Source organism: Centruroides sculpturatus, unplaced genomic scaffold (assembly GCF_000671375.1).
Source record: "Centruroides sculpturatus isolate CEXI.00-Female unplaced genomic scaffold, Cexi_2.0 scaffold746, whole genome shotgun sequence".
NCBI lineage: Eukaryota > Metazoa > Arthropoda > Arachnida > Scorpiones > Buthidae > Centruroides > Centruroides sculpturatus.
The window spans coordinates 209,291-228,280 of NW_019384898.1; the positions used below are offsets into that span (position 1 = coordinate 209,291).

General features: G+C 30.3%; 1 protein-coding gene across 1 annotated transcript in view; it reads right to left on the minus strand.

Moving 5' to 3' along the window:
- The window catches only part of LOC111631438 (meiosis regulator and mRNA stability factor 1-like), a 152,183-nt gene that overhangs the window by 115,187 nt on the left and 18,006 nt on the right, over positions 1-18,990 (minus strand). Inside the window, exons 2-5 of the mRNA XM_023375683.1 lie at positions 16,799-16,919; positions 11,582-11,820; positions 5,333-5,450; positions 1,196-1,615 (exon numbers count right to left, since the gene is read on the minus strand). Of these exons, the coding sequence (XP_023231451.1) occupies positions 1,196-1,615; positions 5,333-5,450; positions 11,582-11,820; positions 16,799-16,820 (799 nt within the window). The 5' untranslated portion in view covers positions 16,821-16,919. The remainder of the gene's footprint in view (positions 1-1,195; positions 1,616-5,332; positions 5,451-11,581; positions 11,821-16,798; positions 16,920-18,990) is intronic.

The following is an 18,990-nucleotide window of genomic DNA, read 5'->3' on the forward strand; positions in this document are numbered from 1 at the left end:
TGTTTCCCAACCTTTTTTGTGCTATGCCCCACCTAAGCCTTTCTAAAATTCTTATGCCTCAGTTAAGTATAGAAAAAATTAAAGCAGGAATATTTGATGGCCCACAAATAAGACAACTCATTAACGATCTTGCCTTCGTCAATTCGATGAATGAAGCTGAGCAAAAAGCCTGGACTTCATTTGTTGCAGTTGTCAGAAATTTTCTAGGCAAACGCAAAGCTGAAAATTATGTTGAACTGGTAAACGAGATGCTTAACAGTTTCAAATTCCTTGGGTGTAATATGAGTATTAAGGTGCACTATTTACACAGTCACTTAGACCGTTTTCCTGAAAATTTAGGAGACACCAGTGAAGAACAAGGTGAAAGATTTCACCAGGATATTAAAACTATGGAGGACCGCTACCAAGGAAGATGGGATACGCATATGATGGCAGATTACTGCTGGAGTTTAAAAAGGGATTGCTCCAAAATACATTCACGAAAGTCACGGAAAAGAAGCTTCCTCAATGTGTAACTGTTTAGTTTTATTGATGACTTTTTCCTCTATCTTTGTATAGAATAATATTTGCATAATATAATAATAAAAATTCCGTGTTTAGTTTTTTTACTTGATCCATGGATTTAACTTAAGATATTGAAACATATATTTCGCTAAAATGCTATATCTTAAAAATTAGAGCTCCTAGGCAAAAACTAATGCCATATTTGAATTCAGGACATCAAATTCATATGAAATCAGCTCAAAATACCTGTGCACCAAAACCACTGTTGACCTGTGTTATAATTATAATAATTAAACAAAGTTCATAATACATGACTCCCACAACTCATTCATAGTGCAACATCAATAATTTAATACTTGCAAGGAGATTTTTGCTATTGTGTAAACTTACTGCATGTCCATCTGGAAATACAATTTATTGATATGAAATGTTTAAAATGCATGGCAAATAAGTGTTATAACAAAATACTAATTTTCGTTGTTAAAACTGGAAAAAATACTTTGCACAATAATCCAATTTTCACACACATTAGAATAACTTTTAATAAAGATTTGAACCCACAAAATACAGTATAATAGTTGAACACCTTATCCACTTGCTATGTTGCTGTTAACATATTATCCATATAATACAATATACATAAGGAACATGAAAAATTTAATTCATTTTCTTATGAATATTTGAGAGTTGCATTGAGTGACTTTACTGTAAATTATTAGAAGGGTAGTACTATGATATATATCAAACTGCGTAAAATCAGAGAAGGCCATCACTGGTGGTCTCCTTGTCAGTTGAAAATTTGAATTCAGAATATAATTATTACATTGTAATAAATTTAAATAGTATTCATTGTATAACAGCTTTTCTTTATTTATTAAGTCAGTATATACAACATAAAAAAATATGAGAATGTGTCCAGATTCATCAAATGTTATGTATCTTACCTTTGAAGAATTTCGAGTCGGAAGATTTATGGTTAATTCATGAAAATAAAAATGCTCATGAGCACAGACTAGAAGAGGTTCGGGTGTATGATTGGGATGTAGCAATATAATATGAATATTATCTCTGTGATGAAAATCAGATAAATGTGTAGCAAAATTTACATCACCTATTAATAGAAAAAAAAAATATATGAAGTTAAACAATAAGAAAAATTAATATTTTAATAAATATAATAGAATTCTTCATATTTAAGATAAAGATAAATATATATATATATACACACAACATCTCAACATAGACTAATAGGGGGTGAAGGTTGTCCAAGTTTACAAAAGTCTGAGTTAGCAGGAAGTTTGTTGTGCATAATTAATGTTGTTATTAAAAATTAACTTTTAACAGAATATAAATATAATATACACTTAAATTAGTCTTATAGTACTAGCCCCTCTTGAACTTACTTTCTGTATATGTCGTTTATATTTATAATGCAAACTTATTTCTAGTTTTTTCAGAACTCTGACAAAAAAATAGTTAATAATAGTTCAAATATGATGAGAGTAGATTTTTACAGCAAAGTAGTTTTGTGTAGTTTTTAGTTTTGTTAATTTAGTTTAATTAGATCAAGGAACACATTATGTGCATACATATGTATATTACATGTTGGTTTGTAGACTTAACATTTTTTAATCATTTTTATCTAAGATGTAAATTATTCAAGAGTTTATGAAAATTTAATCCAGCACAACATAAACAGCCATGCTGAAATTTTATTTTCTTTAAATATTTAAAATACAACTAATATTCATATACTTAATCACAGAAATATAAATGGTGTCCATAAGTCATTGGTATAAGAAATTAAAAGTATACTAAAATATTACATCTGGTACAATTGTAACTAATGTTATTTTAATGACAAACTCTGAAAGTTTAAAACACACTTAAGATGCATTGTGTCAGTATTTCTCAATTGGGAGCCACAGGCCAAAATTCAACTTTTGGGAAGCTGGAGCTAACTGTAGGAGGCCACAGTCAGAATAAAATATTGAAATTATATATGAAAATGATTAAGCTTCAATAAGTAAATTATTAGAGAAACGTACATGAATTATTAAAATAATATGTTTAAATAAAATACAGAAGCAAATTTGATAAGGAACTTTTAAACCTAAAATGTCCTGCTTTTCAAACAGCAGGAGAACTTTGAAAATCATGAAAAGAGAATAAAAGGTAGATGCAGAAGCAAAATGTTTTATTTGTTATCAGAAAATATACCATAAATCTTCTAATATATACCAGGGCATCCATTGGACACAATATACTTAGTCCCCAGCATATATAAAAGAATCAGTCTCTGTTGGAGACCTGGCATCTATTCCATTATAGTAAGTGTAATGTTATTATAGTATTACCATATCTACATTTCATGAATTTTTCTAGTCATCCTCTGCTAGCTGTGAACAGTGTATTTTGTTTATCACTTTCATCTAACTAGGTCAAAATTTCTCCTAAGTGTTGTCCATCACCATTTGTCTTGTTGAGTACAGCTAGTTTCTCTTGCTGCTCACAGATCCACTGCAAAACCTTTGCTTCTAATTCTTCACTGATCTTCTTGTGTCATGTGATGGGCTGCCAGCATTTTTGCTTTACTCTTATTCTTGATAGCCTTAAGAGCATCATGCTTGTTCCTCTATTGCTTGAATTCAGAGTGTTCTGTTTGCATATATGCTACAATTACATTCAGTTTGAAAGCAACACAGCAATACTATAAGACTTCTTGGTTGTCATTCCAATCAAAATTTAGTTCACTGATCTATATAAAATAGAAAGTTCACAGCAGAAAATACAAGAAGATGCACTCACTCATGCATTATTTATTGTATACTGCAGCTGCCCCCATGCCATAGTAAAAGCATTTTTCAAGGGTTCTCATAAAAAAATTACCACAGTTAATTTTATTACCACTGTCTCTAAGCTGGTAAGTTGTGGCTTACCAGCTTAGAGACAGATACTAGCTCTTTATAATTCAAATAGTCTTTTTATTTTTATATCAAATAGTGTATTTGTAAGATTGAGAGTTTTTGTCCTGGTAAGTTTAACTTCTGTATTAACAAAATTTTTTAAGTCTACCACAATTTACTTTAAATCTTAAACATTTTTATTTTAAAAATTATCATGTATTGCAGAAATTTTATTAAATTCAAAGCTTATCACTAATCCAAAAAACGCTGTTTTATACAATGCTCAATCTGTTAATACAGACAACTTCTAATAGCTACTGTTAAAAAAAAAAAAAAATACCATTGCTTTATTTTTATCGAAGAAATCTCTTTGGCATTTAATTATTTTGGTCATTTATCACAAAAATAAATATTGTTTCAATAATTCCAAAGTCCATTAAATATGCATGCATATTTGCAATAGAATGCATTCTTTATAGCTTTAGCTGTTAATAGAGCTTGTTTTTATCAGATCACATAATTTTTGTAATTTCAAACTCAAGACTGCAAATTCTTCATAGAACTAGCCATTGATCCTCTAAACAAAATTTGCAGCAATTCTTTTTGAAGCTTCTTTCATATGCTATTTTCAGGTCTTGCTTTGAATGTAATTTGGTTATGTTTTCATTGTTAACTCTCCATTGAGACAGCACTGAGTAAACTACCGTCTCAATGGAGCATTTCCAATGTCTATTTATCGCATATGTTTTCATTGTTTTCATTAAGTACATTCCAACTATCAGTTTTTTTCAAAACAGCTTAAATTACTAAGTAATAACTCATAATATTAATGTATTTGTAACCAAATGGGTGAAATTATATAAGATAATGTCATAATTTTATTCAAGAAATACAAAAATTTTGATTCAAAAAAAGTTTGCATAATTTGAACCCAGATAATTCAAAGTCATAGTTTTTTTAATCCCTTGAGTTTTAAAATAACAAGGTTTTACTGTAATGCCACACTGAGACAATTATAAATTCTTGATGTCAAAAAGGTAAGCACAAAAGGTTTGAGTTACAAGAAAAGATTTCAAAGTTCAGTGAATACTATCCGAATGGCATTGGAAAATGTTATCAGGTTGAACATGTTGACCTCTCTCATGACACAAAAGGTCTAGAATTGTCACCTGGAGACAAGGTAGAACCAATCAGAAAGTTATGAGGGATATCATCAATCAATCAAAATGTAGGATTGGGGAGAGAACTCTTTTCCCAAGGTCCTCATTCTTTACATGAGGATTTAAACCTTATTCACAAGAGCTCTCATCCTGAGATATTCTCTCTAGAAGGTCAGTTTTCTTTAAAGAATTACCTTCTAGTCACATCCAAAATTTTCAACTTCCCTGTTTTGTCCTTTTCAAGTGGTCAACTGTTAGATGTACACCTGTCAACCCCAAGTTCCCATCTGACCCAAGATTTAACCAAAGTAAGCCTAGAGTCATTGATTCATTGAGATCGATCATTGAGAGACTTACTGTTCACTTGAATTGATGACATTCAGACCTTCTCTGGAATTAAACTAAGACTAATATTATAAACCGAGTCTGTTCCTAGGAGAAGAATAGGCTGAATTTTTGTAAGCATTTCCTTAATCAAATAAATGGATTCTTTTGTAAGTGTAATCCTGACTCAAGTGTCCAAACCATTTTTACATATAATCTTTCAATCCACTTGTTGTCCTGACATGAATTTTGGCTACTTTTGAAGTAAATTTTTTAAGGTCCTAACATATATTCTAAACTTTTAATTATATTTCTTTTCTATTTTTGTATTTTTCATCAGTTGAATATTTCTTTAGTAATACCAATAAATAGAATTTTTAATTTTATTTTAAATAATAATCAAGTTTTCTTTACATATTTTATTTGAAAACTACATACCAGATATTAATAAAATTGTTGCAGGCATACCATGTGTATCCACAAATCTTCTCATGCATTGTTTTAATTTATCATCAGCTGCATTTTTGCTTGTGGCATTGATATGTACAACTGTAACCTAAACAGACAAATGTATTAAATTAAAAATTTTTATACTCAGTAGTTTCTCTACATAAATAGTAAAATCAAAATTTTAAAATTAAATTGCATTAATATCTTTCTTAATACGTTACATTAAAAAAGACTATGGCTGTACAGAAAGTATTTAACTGGGAGAAGAAGGAGGAAATAAAAAGGAAGGGAGGAGGATGAGGAAATAAGAAAAGAAAGGAAGAATCCCTTTCAGCGATGGATGTTTGATTACCGCACCCTCTATGGGTATGTTTGTAAAGTCGAACGAGTTAAATGCGTTAGTAATGAATCGGTCAAAAAGTAGTAATCTCACTCAGTGCGCATGCTCTGCAGTGATGACATTTTGAATGAAACTCTAACAAAGTTCATGAAGGAAAGAGTTACTTTACTTTGTTAAGAAAATGGCTCCTGACAATATCGATTCAATTTTAGAAACAGCCATTTAGTTATAAACAAACTGGTCAAAAAGTCTAACAAAATAAGAATAATGATGATGTCATTCTCATTTAACTCGTTTGACTTTACAAAAGTACCCTATGTTTAATGTTGGTGTGCAGTTTTTAGGCTGCAAGGTCAATGACCTTGCAGCCTAAAAACTGCACACCAACTGGATCTAAAAGAAAACCAGAGTTGTAGCATACACCAATATGAAGTACAGCTACATAAAAACTAGAAAAGTTAATTGTATACTGGCACAATGAAGTGACTTTTCTTCAACACTGGGCAAGTTTCAATCTTTATTCACTAACTGAATAAAGATTGAAACTTGCCCAGTGTTGAAGAAAAGTCACTTCATTGTGCCAGTATACAATACATAAATACAACACGGTTTCGACAACAACAACAGAAAAGTTAATGTTAAATAGCTTTTAATGACAGCTTAAAACTAATATATTAAACCAGTGTCATAGCTAGCAAGCCCTAAGAGACAGAATAACCTAACTAACTGAATAAAGAAAAAGAAACAGTAAGTAAACAGTTAACTTAAATCTATCTTATAACTAGCTTAAAACTTATTACCAACTTATAGCTAACTTATTACTATGTTACTGTGAAAAACCGAAATTAGAGAATGTCGATATTCTCCGGTGACCGGAGAATATTGACATTCGCCAGATATTGGTCATTCACAGTAACAACTATACACAAATACAGAGGAGGAAAACAACTCAGACAGGATAGAACAGACCTACAAGCAAGATGCCAATTATTTTTTCTGTTTTTTTGAGTATATAAAAGGAGACAACAGATAATGAAAATAAACATTGGAACAGAGACAAAACTGGACACAATGGACACAACTGTTCAAAATTAACATTATCTAAACAAGAAAAGCTATGTGCCATCTGGGCCACCAGAGTGAGAGACCACAAGGGCCTTGCTCTGGGATATAAATGAAAGCAAGTGATGACACATTGTCTATATCTGGCTAACGCATGACGTTGGGGTCACCAATTTTGATCAAACTCGATGAGGTGATAGTGCATCTCCAACAACTGACACATGCCAAGCGGTAAGGTGCAACACTCAAAATTAAATGAGAAAATTGAGATTAAAAATTGTAAATCACTTAAAACTTTATAATTTCCTTCATTTGTAGAGTGCCAGTGGCCAGATTCCACCAGTTTTGAACCTTGGTGGTATTGATGTAATTTTTTTATACAAAACTATAATTTTTAATTTATTCTTGATATTTTAAAATTTATTTTTAACCTCAATTTTCTCCTTTAATTCTGTGCCTTACTGCTTGGTACATATCAGTCATTGGGGATGCACTATAACCTCACAATCAGTGACCTCAATGTCATTTCATCTCCTCATAAGTTGGTGTGGTGTACATGGCCAGTTGTACCTCTCCAAAATTGCCACACTCATTCAACTATCCCTAATATTTATATACTTACTGCAATAGAAAATTAAGTGAAGTAGAGTCTGTTTTTTGGCAGCCTGCACTCAGTGTGGATCCCCCAAGGCTGAACCTATGCATGATTGGTAAGAAGTTGAATGAGGGTGAAACTAAAGAAAAAGTGTTGAAGAATTGCAATTGTGTCAATCCTGGGAATAAAAGTGTAGGTGAGCCTACCAGCAGTAGTGTCATGGTCATTGTCTGTGATGTATTTGATGAGCTGTGAAGTTAAACTTCTTGTCAAGAATAATACTTAAATACTTAATTTCCTTTGTCTGCTTTATTCTACATGTTCCTAAACACATGGTCAATTTCTTGATGAGAAGATTACACTTATCAAAAATCATACTTTCATATTTGTCTGTGTTAATGGGCTGCCTATGCAAAATGTTCCACTATTGAATGGTTTCAAGTATGTTATTATGTATATAATTCTATGTAGTATAATATATAGTAATATATATATTCAGTATGTTGTTGCACATGTAGCAAGTGTTCACTGTTCCTGTGAGAAGCTAAAATTATAGTGCCATCTGCATAGCCCTGGATGAGGCAACTAGGAGGCAGAGTGTTGTTAAGGTGCAGGATAGAGATGTAGATAATGTTGGAGTCCAGGATGAAACCTGAGGACAACCCAAGTGTGCAAAATGACAATGTTATATTGTGCTGTATAAATACCTGCACTCCTGTCAGTAAAATAAAACTAAGTTTGTAAATATTCTGAAGGCAGCAGTGATCGTGTAAGGTATGCAAGACAGAATGCCATCAGGCATGATTGAAGGTGCCTCTAAAGTCAATTGTGATTATAGCAGTGTGTTCATTGTTTTGCTAAGCCTAGTGGATATAATGAGTAACTTGTTTAATGGCATCTATTTTGCCTTTGTTTTTATAGAAGCCAAACTGATTCTCAGCTATCTTCTTAATAAAGAAAATAAATTAATTAAATATCAATCTGTTAAGTGAAGAAGCCAAACTGGAAGAGACCTATTGAAATGTTTTTGGGTCTATACATTCAGCTTCAGCCAAAAAGTTCCTTGCAAACTTCCAAAATATATTATGGAAAAAATAATCAAATAAAAAAGGACACTATCTTTAGAACATCTCAAATGAATGCTGGTACATTGGGCTATATTAATGCTACTAAGTACTAATTAAATGTGATGTAATTTGGTCTAGAGATAAGAATTAGGCACCATCTCTTGATAAACTTAATAATTGTAATTAAATTAAAATAAATTTAGAAGGTTCTAGAAGAAAAGAATTGACCCAAAGCAGGGCTAAAACCTGCAGCTTCCACTTACTAAGTGAATGCATTGCTATCCAGTCTTGTTATCCAGACCTCCATTCAATCATTGGCTTCAAAACTATTAATTCAGGTCGCCAAAATGGTCGATATTGACCCCCAGGGGTCAATATAACATTATTGGAGGTTGATTATCAAGCTTAAGCTAAGGATAACGGGGGAGCTAAGGATCAAGCTTATCTGTCTCACTGATTGTCAGTTACAAAAATTATTATTAACAAATATACAATAAATGAAAAAAAATGCAAAATTAAAAGAAATGTATTAAAATAGAAAGTACTTTGTTTTGCTTGTAACAAACTTTTTGGTGGGGGTTGATATGACGTTTTGAAAACTTGTAAAGGTCGACGATCAAAAAAGTTTGGCGACCCTTGTGCTAGACTATATTTTTCATAGGATTCTAGAGAGTAACTAACTATGAAAACTTTAGACCAGGTAGGTCAAATAGTTTAGAAAGTAATAGGCGATAAAATCAAGGGAATGTAGTGTCAGACTTTTATAGAAGCCCATGAGCACATCTAAATGACATACAGCTAAATAAGCAAGCCAATGACAGATACCAGTTTAAATGAAATCAACTACATTGCTGGCTTCCTTACTTAGCTTCTTGCCACCTAGACTCGCTTTACATTTTTCACAGGAAACTAGAGGGAAGAGGGAATTTTTTCCTAGAGGGGAACTATAAAAAAATCTGGTGTAGATGGATCAAAGGATTTACAAGTACATAGAGGACTGACATCCAGCCATTCTATTATATATATATATGTTACTGTGAATGACGATATCTGGTGAATGTCAGCATTCACACAGTCATTTCGTGTATGTACGAAATATTTGCTAAATATCATTATTTCTCACTTACACTGGCAAATGTCGACATTCAGCATGCACTGATGGTAAATGTTGAATAAAAATATTTTTATTACTTTAAGACAAAAACGCAACATTTTAATATGTGAAAATGGGAGAAAGCTTAAGTAACAGCACATTTAAATAAACTGTTGAACCTAAAACGAACAGTACATTTTAAATCATTAAAGAAAATAATACAATAATAAACTTACACATAAATTATGTGATTAACGTTATACAATCTTATTTATTGCAACAACTTAAACTGTTATGGCACTTTGAATTGCACAAGAGTCCCTTGCTTTTACAATTGCATTTATTCATGGACCACTTTTTTTATGCAATGACAGCTTGTATAGCCTTGCCCTCCTCTTTTCGAATTAGCTGCAGCTGCTTCTCTCAGCGATATTTCTTGAGAAGAAATCTCATTTATGGAAAGTAACTTTTCTTTACAAATTACGAACTGATTACGTTATTACGTGATTACAAACTGATCTGTTAATGGTGTCTTTTATTCGGATATCGCCGACGCCTTACCGACAACCCCTCTCATCCTCCGCCACTCAACCTGAGAAACCGATCCCCACCTCACGGGATCAAAAGACCTTGTCCTACCTCCTGCTACCCACAAAGGATTTGGCGACAGACTGTCGCCTGTCTGTCGACATTGGCTTCTCAGATGTCGTTTCGACCTCCACCAAAGCTTATCTGTACTTGTCGACATATACCAGCGATTGTTCGAATGTATAATAATATAACCAAATATTCGGACTTTAACTGATGTATTTTGTATGTGTCGACATTCACTGGAGAATATCGACATTCTCTAATTTCGGTCTTTCACAGTAACATATACATATAATAAATTTTAAACAATTAAAACTTAGATAGATGATGTGGGTTCTAATCAAATTTACAATTTTATAGTACTCTATCCACTACCTGTTGGATCACCTAGCTGAATGCACATTACCCCTAATGTGCATGCTATGAGTTCATAATGTCACTTGATGTATATTTCAAAAATATTTCAAAAACATCTTCAGGTCACCAACAAGTGACCTGGAGATGTTTTTATAGTTAATGGCTTGGCCTAGGAATATCATTTTATAGATGTGTAATGTCTCCATATAGCTTGTTTTATAAATTTTCCCTCGAAATAAACCTTGGATCATCTTGTAATAAACTCAGCTATTGTTTGTTATTATATTTTTATTATTATTTTTATATACATTTTACACGTGTATCTTTATATTCTCTTTTTTCACAACTTCAAAGGTTTGCTACCAACATTTGAAATATTTATTCTAGAATGTTTTAAAAATTTTTGTTCTATTCAAATGCAACCAATTTCAATTTGAATTTTTTCTTTTAGCAACTTTTTAAAATGTTGTTGTACAGAATGAAGTTGTCAGCAGAAAACATGGCAAGAACTCGGTAATCCATCATCCAGTTTTAACAAAAATTTCTTTGTTTCTAATCGCATTTTTAAAAATTTGGCAGTTTTTTGTACCTTTTTTTCTGTACTTAATTAAAACCAATCAATCTCAGACATTTAGTAGTATAAAAATATAGCATGCTCTCACTTAATGAAATTTTATTATAATATCATTAAAGAAAGATACAAGTAAATTTGTAATCATTTACAATTATTGTTATTGAATTTTCTTTATAAACAATAAAACTGATTTTATAAAGTGGAAAATAAACACTGGAGGTTGAAAACACAATCCAATTAAAATATTAATCAAATTATATCTTTTTTATATGATTTAGCCTATAGTAGAATTAGTTTCATTATATATCGTTTTACTTAATGTTACGGTTTCATAGAACCTACCAACAATATTAAGTGAGGACATGTATATTTAAAAGTATATTTAAAAGTTTATAATGGTGTGCCAGTGTACTTTGTGAACATAGGTAAAGGACAACAGACAGATTCATTTGTTACAGATCAAGCTTATTAGAGACAATCCCATTCCATTCCATTCCAGACAAAAATAAAGAGAAACTTCACTATTAGCAAAATATAATAAACAAAAGTAAAACTTACTTGTGCCAAATTGAGTTCTTGGATAACTTCTTTATTTTCTTTATTAATATCACAGACACACAAAAATTCTGCTTCTCTATGTCCACGAAAAAATCTCTCTCTTATAGCCTGGACAAGAGCTATAACCGATTTCCCCTTGGGAACCTGACAATTTTCAATATCCCAAAAAACACCAATTGGTGGTAATGCTTCCAAAGACACATTTTGAAATTTTGCAGCTATATTGTTTCGTGGGCTATCTAGAATTACAAGAATTCAATAAAATTGTTACATATATATATTTAAAATTATAAATGTGTGATTTTTTTGCAAACAAAATTAAAATTTAATTTTTATTATATGCTGTAATGACTGAACTGTAGTCAATTGTCTTATTCTTGAATTGAGGAAGAACCTTAAAAAGCAAACTCAATGATCATCTATATTTGAAAAGAAAATAATTGAGAATTTACAACTTTTAGTTTACATTTTTATCTAAGTTTTTTCTTTTTAATACAAAGTAATCTATATAAAAAAATTATCAATTTAATGCTTCATCCATTACCTTTCTGCTCAATGAAGGACTGTAGTATTATGGAGTTAGATTGTATAAATGATTTATTCAATAATCCTTTCATCAATATGGCTGAGCAACATCCAGAAATTTTTCACAAGTGATCTGTCCCAGATATGTCAAGCCCTATCCCTCACTACCCCCATTATAGGCCTGGTCAAACCCACAATTTATATGAAAACAGGCCTTCTTAGTGCCCACAGAACAAAGTGTTTAAAAAAAAGTATCACTCTTCTGTCAGAAATTCTAATAGCATTACAGTAATACAGTGACTAAATTATTCCGTGATATGACTTCTCAGCAAATTTTAATACTCTAATTGATCATTAAATCTCTAATTATTAATTAATATTAATTAATTTGTTCAAGTACTTGGTATTAATTAATTACTAGCTATTATGATGTCAATTTGACTTGTACCTTATTCTCATTGTTTTCAACAAATTATAAGCTGCTTATTTGCTGCTTTTATACTTGAAAATGCAGTTTTCAGAAACGTATCCAATTCCTAAAAGTATTAAACTAACCTTGGTTAATTCCAGCACTCTAGACTAATGGCCTTTGAGCAAGATTGAAAACATTAGCAATTGTCAGATTTAATAAAAGTGCACATACATGCTTTTATGTACTACTTCCAGCACAGACTTTTGATAGAGATTACATAAATAGAAGACAAATGTTTTTAGTCATTTCAGGGGTCCTCCTCAGGTTACAAAATCTTTTTAAAAGTTTAAATGAACACATATGTTCAATAAAAAAATTTTTTTACAAACTTCTTACAAAATAATAAATCAATGTATGCAGAATTGCAGATAATTTATATTCAAATTATCCAAAGTAATTTGAATATAAAGTTTCATATAGGTTTAAGTTACACGTATCATGTGAGAAAAGTGACAGAATTGGCTGCTAACAATGAGTGAGTCATACCATCTAAATATAGGTGTAAATTGATCATCCAAGTGATCAATTGGAGATACTGTATATATATGCATTGTCACATTGAAAGCAGTGATTGAAAGTTGTTCAATACATGATCACTGTCAGTAACTGTTGAACTTGTTGTGTCTCTCGGGACAAGAGTTCCAGGGCCACACATTTCACATACACTTTTGTTACTTTAACTATAAATCACATCTTATTTCTTGGGGTTGCAAACTGCATATTTTTGGCCTGATTTTTATGTAGTTTACATTTTGAACTTAATTCAAAATCATAACCTAAATACTTGTATTTGCAGACATAAGACCTGTTTGGTAATTGATTTTTGTTGTAAAACTTTGAAATGTTAGATAGTAAATGAGGCAGCATGCAGATTAGTGAGCCAGTGTTATCAGGAGGGGAGGGGATCAAAATTTCCCTAAAAATGATAATATAATTTACGGACAGCCTCTAAGCTGCTTCTGTTTGTACGTAAAAATGATAAGTGTGCAAGTGATAATTATGCCTTTTATTTAACACGATTGGAAGAAAATATTGCAAGTTATTTTCCTTCCTTAAATTTAGAAAATTATGATCAGATACAAAATCCATTTGGCAGGATTAATACATTGAGTTGGGAATTTTTCATACAAGAACAATTGGTCACCTCATCAACAAATTATACATTAAAAATGAAATTATCCAAAATAACTCTTGTAGAGTTTTGAATTTTTGTCCAACATGAATAACCAGCTCTCTGTATAAAAACACTAAAAATTTTCTTAGTTTTCAACATGTTTGTTTTAGCTTGGCTCTCACATTCACAAATATAAAAACTCAAAAACGATTAAGATTTACTAATACTGTATAAGAGTAATTGAAGAAATGAAAATAGCTATATCACATATTAGATTTGATATTGATGTAATCTGTAGAATCTGACAAGCTCATGTATTGCATTATAATTGATTTAAAGACGTTCCATTTTTATAAAAAGTTATTTTAGTTACAGTTTTTACAAATACAATTTTTTAAATTAATGTCTTTTTACTTTTATTTATTCTGTAATCTATATTTTTTAATAAGATATGTCCATGCATATTTTTGCTGTTATTTTATGATCTTAGTGATTTTGCTGTTCCACAAATGTTTCTTATATTGAAAAGTGTTCCATGACTTCAAAAAGGTTAAAAACCATTACCTAAGCCTTGTTCTTTTTTCAATCTATAGAAATAATTTACCATCTACATTTAAAGACCTAGAATCAGATGGGATTTTACTACAGAATGTAGATATTCACACACTATAATATGCCGATGACTTGATTATCTTAGCAAAAAAACCCAATAAATATGCAAAGAAAGTTAAACGGATTACAAAAATATTTGCAAGAAAATGGTCTTCAAATTAACCAGAATAAAACAAAGATTTTTATATTTGGCAATGGTTCTTGATCACGAAAATGGGACAAATTTTTTATTGACAATAAATATATAATAGTTAAAGAGATTTCTTATCCAGGAGGGGGTCTTGTTTGCTTCTCCTTTAACATTTGTTAATCATTTCAAATTTATAAAAAAGAAACTTATGTTAAGAATAAAAAAGTAATTAAAATTCACAGTTCAATCAAATCTACTAACATTTATTTGTTTGCACAAATCTCTGGCTAATTCATTGGTAGATACTCACATACTATGGAATTCAAATTTGGGTGATTTCCCAATTTATCAATTTACCAAAATTACATATGCTGTATTATAAAAGCTGTTTAGCTTAGACCATTCCATACCTTATTATTCCTTGAAAACAGAACTATATCTCCAACCTATTAGGATTAATGTATTAAAATGGATGCTTAATTATATAGAAAGGATATTTAAATACCCACTTTCATTGGATTATTCAGCATACTTAAAATAAAATTAAAAGAACTTAGTGAAAAGAAACATAACTTGTATACTCAATTTGACAATATTTTGCATTTAGGTGTTTTCTTAAAACTGCTGAAATCTTATCCAGAAGACACCTCTGAGATATCTAACACACATAATTTTCAAGAATATTCACTCAAATAATTCAGCTAAAATAAGTACAGCATCTTATCATCTTGGGCACTCTGTTTTTCTACTATTTATTTCAGACCCATCTACAGTTTATAACCAGAACATCAGTTTTCATCCGAAAGTGTTTTATTCAACTCCAGCTAAATAAGTTCTTTTTGTATGGAAAAACATTGGTATTAACTTTAATCAGTTCAGATTTGTGTCGGTTTTGTAATATTTACTTTTTCATTGTATTAAATTTTCACACTTTAGATCAGAATTTAATTATAACCTTACTTTTGTTATTTATAGAAATGATATTGTACAAAAATTATTTTGTTAAAGATGTGTCAACTTGTAACTGTTTTCATTTTATAATTTGTTAAATAAAATTCCAACTAATGTATTCTCCCCCATTCTCCGGGGGGTTCTAACCCTTAAAGGAATTAATAAATTGAACCGAATTATCTGACTTAATTCTTTCTTTTTGACAAATGATATGTAAGTATATAACAAAAATAAATGACCTGTGAAAAATACTGTACCTTGCAGAGATTTTTACTCAAGATACATGTATAATATGATTTTTTGCACAACTTTCTTTTTTTTAGCACTCTAAAAATGAGGAAATGCAAACTTTTTTTAGCACTTTAAAATCCTATCCTTAGTTATCAGCATTAGAATACCTGTTTTTATCTACTATGCAGATCAGTTTAACTCTTTCAAATCAACTCTGTTTTGACAAGTGAATATTCTTCATGTTGCTCATCTATTGACTTACTTGAAACAATGTGACAACAGATGCAATGTGTTTTCAAATCACCATGAAGAATGTCGTGTACAGAACTATGCAAAATTTCTGAAATGTTAACCTGATCATCTATTGGTGCATTGAGACAGGAGCAACTATGTATATCATCATTATAAAGATTAAAAATCTTTTTATTTACTTTTGGATTTTTTAGAACAACGATCCCAGAACTTTCAGACAATCTATAATTCAGGAATTTTAATAATTTAAAATAAATAAATATAACAACGTTCACATTTAAAGTAACAAAAACATCAGAATTATCTCACATTTATTTTTACTTATTTATCTAATAATGAGATTTCTAAATATTTTCATCTTTGAGAAATACATTTAATAATAATATTGTTAATCTTCAAGACCTTATCACTTTATGTGGAAATTTTTCATCTGCTACTGGAAGCTCAAGAAATTTGAAATTCAAATAAAAGTTCTTATGTCCTAATGAGTTTTAGTTGTATCTGATGATGAGCTGCAAAAGCTAATGAAACATTTAATACATAAAAAATAAAAGGACCTCCGTAAAGTAGCCGCAGTTTTTCTTAAATTAATACATTTAATAATTTTTTTAGCATATGTTAATTGGCTGATATTGACTATTACAGTACCATGCGCCATCTTAATTTTAACATTTAGGTACAAAAGGTAGACCATATGTGACTATTATACATTACATGATCTAAATGAATTCTGTAAGTCATTGAAAATTTCCTGTAATTTAATCACTATCATTTGCAAGTATATTAATTCAAATTATGTTCATAAATGTATCAAATGTACAGATAATTTGTTTCTGAGTATTTAACATACTAAATTTTTTTATTTGGCTAATAATATATTTTATATCTCAAAATACCTTTTTTTTAATAGAAAAAAATTAATGTACTTACTTCTCTTATTCATCTCTGCCATCTTATATATAAAATGATTAGTTTTACAGCCAGTTGAAAATCTCTAAAAATTCCATCCGCCATTCTCACGCATTGACGGTACTTATTATACAAAAATATTCTGAAATGCAAATATACATCATTCTAAAATATAGCAAAATAAATTATTATTAAAAAATTTAATTAAATGCAACCTACATTTTTATTTAATTTCATCTTAAAATATTTTCATATTAATTGATATTAAAAGTAATTATTTGAAATACTCCAAAATGACAATGAAATAAAATTTTTCGCAAACGTTTCACATAAATGTCTGTTTTCAAGTGTTCCGAAAACACCAATTTACGTAGTTTAAGGTTTTGTTTCTCGAAAATTAATTTGTTTGGATAATTATTACGTAATTTCGCATTACATTTTAAACAAAGAATATTCAAATTCTGTCAAATTTTATGTTTTAATTAAAATAATCTATAGGATACATAAACTAAGAAAAGAATTTGAAACTGATTTTAATTTTGGAGAAATTGAACATCATCAGACAAAAAACTAGCACAAGTAAACTGGAACTATATACTAAACACAACAATTAATACCTAAATGCTAATTCCAGCACTGAATGAAGAAAAAATTTTAATGCTCGAACATTTTCAGCCATCTTTTAGAGGCCCTCCTCAGGAATGTATGAAACACACAAAAAAACAGTTCTATCATTTGAAAACTTCTAACTGTTGAATACAGCTGTGAACACGGCTGTTTCATACATTCCTGAGGAGGGCCTCTAAAAGACGGCCAAAAACATTCAAGCATTAAAATTTTTTGTTCATTCAGTGCGGAATTAGCATTTTGGTGTTAATTGTTGTATTTTGCACAACATCAAAAATCTGTTTCTGACAGTGGAATCATTTTTATATGATAATTAATAATTTCATTGTAAAGGTTGTCATAATAAGTAGTAACAGATGATTTTTGAGTAACTTCATAAAAAAGTTTAAAAATTCTATTTCTTTTTTTCAAATATCTTTTATTGAAAGTGAGTCATTACATAAGAAATATGACAATGGTTAAATGACCACCTCAGACTTCTCCAGATGATATGCATTCTTTGGATGAAGTTCTGTAAAACATTTTTGCATAATTGAGATTCTATTTCTGAAATAACAGCTAAAATGTTTTGTTTAAGCTCCAAAATTGTTTGTGGATTACTTGTGTTATTATCCTTCACGTACACTCAAGAAGTCCAAAGTAGTCAAATTGTGAGTTTGGTGGCTGGTCAACATCTCCTTTGAAAAATTACATATCAAAAAAACTTACTCTGCAAAAAAGAGCATTTTGTCACTTGTACATGAAACTGCACATCTTCAAGATCAAGTTGCATCAAGTTTTTGGCCACATAAAGTCTGTTAACATGCTACAGTAATGCAGACCATTTACCATTACAGCATATCTGAAGTGCAGTCCAATGACTCCTGCAGCCCACAGATCTTGTCAAACTGCAATTATGTAATTGCAGAGGCATTAACTTACCTTCCGCAAAACCAGTTTCTGTAAATTTCACAATTAACTTTTGATTTCTTTTGATACTGGGTATGCAAGTCTTACCAAAAGCAGCATGTAATTAATTATCTTTGCACATATTAAAGATGGCTGATTTTTGTAAAGCATTTCAACATCATGTTCTGCAACCATATACTGTTCTATTTTTCCTCCAAAGTTTCAATATGCCAGATGACCAGTCAAAAATTAACAAAAACATTGTGTACTGTACAATGAGTGTGTTACAATAGCAATCAGATTTGATTTAGTAATGACCAGAAGAAAAAAATGTGTAGAAAAATCTGAAGAGTTCACAATATAAAACAATGGATATTGATGTTCTGATTTCTATAATGTAATTTTATTATATCTACTAGCTGCAAGGACCCGCTTTGCTGGGCAAAAAGTAACGATAGTGAAGATTAAGATAATTACATTATAGCTAATCTTACCCGTTTTCACAGAATGCAAGAATTAGGTCCCCCGTTTCCAGACTAATTAGAGAATTTTTACGTTTAGTCAAACGAACTATTTTCTTTCAACGTTTCTGGAACGTTTACAATCGTTCTATAATCGAACCAATATTCGAATTTTATGTTCGAATTTAATTCGAACAAATTCGAACAAAACATTCGAAATAGAAAGCCACTTTCAAC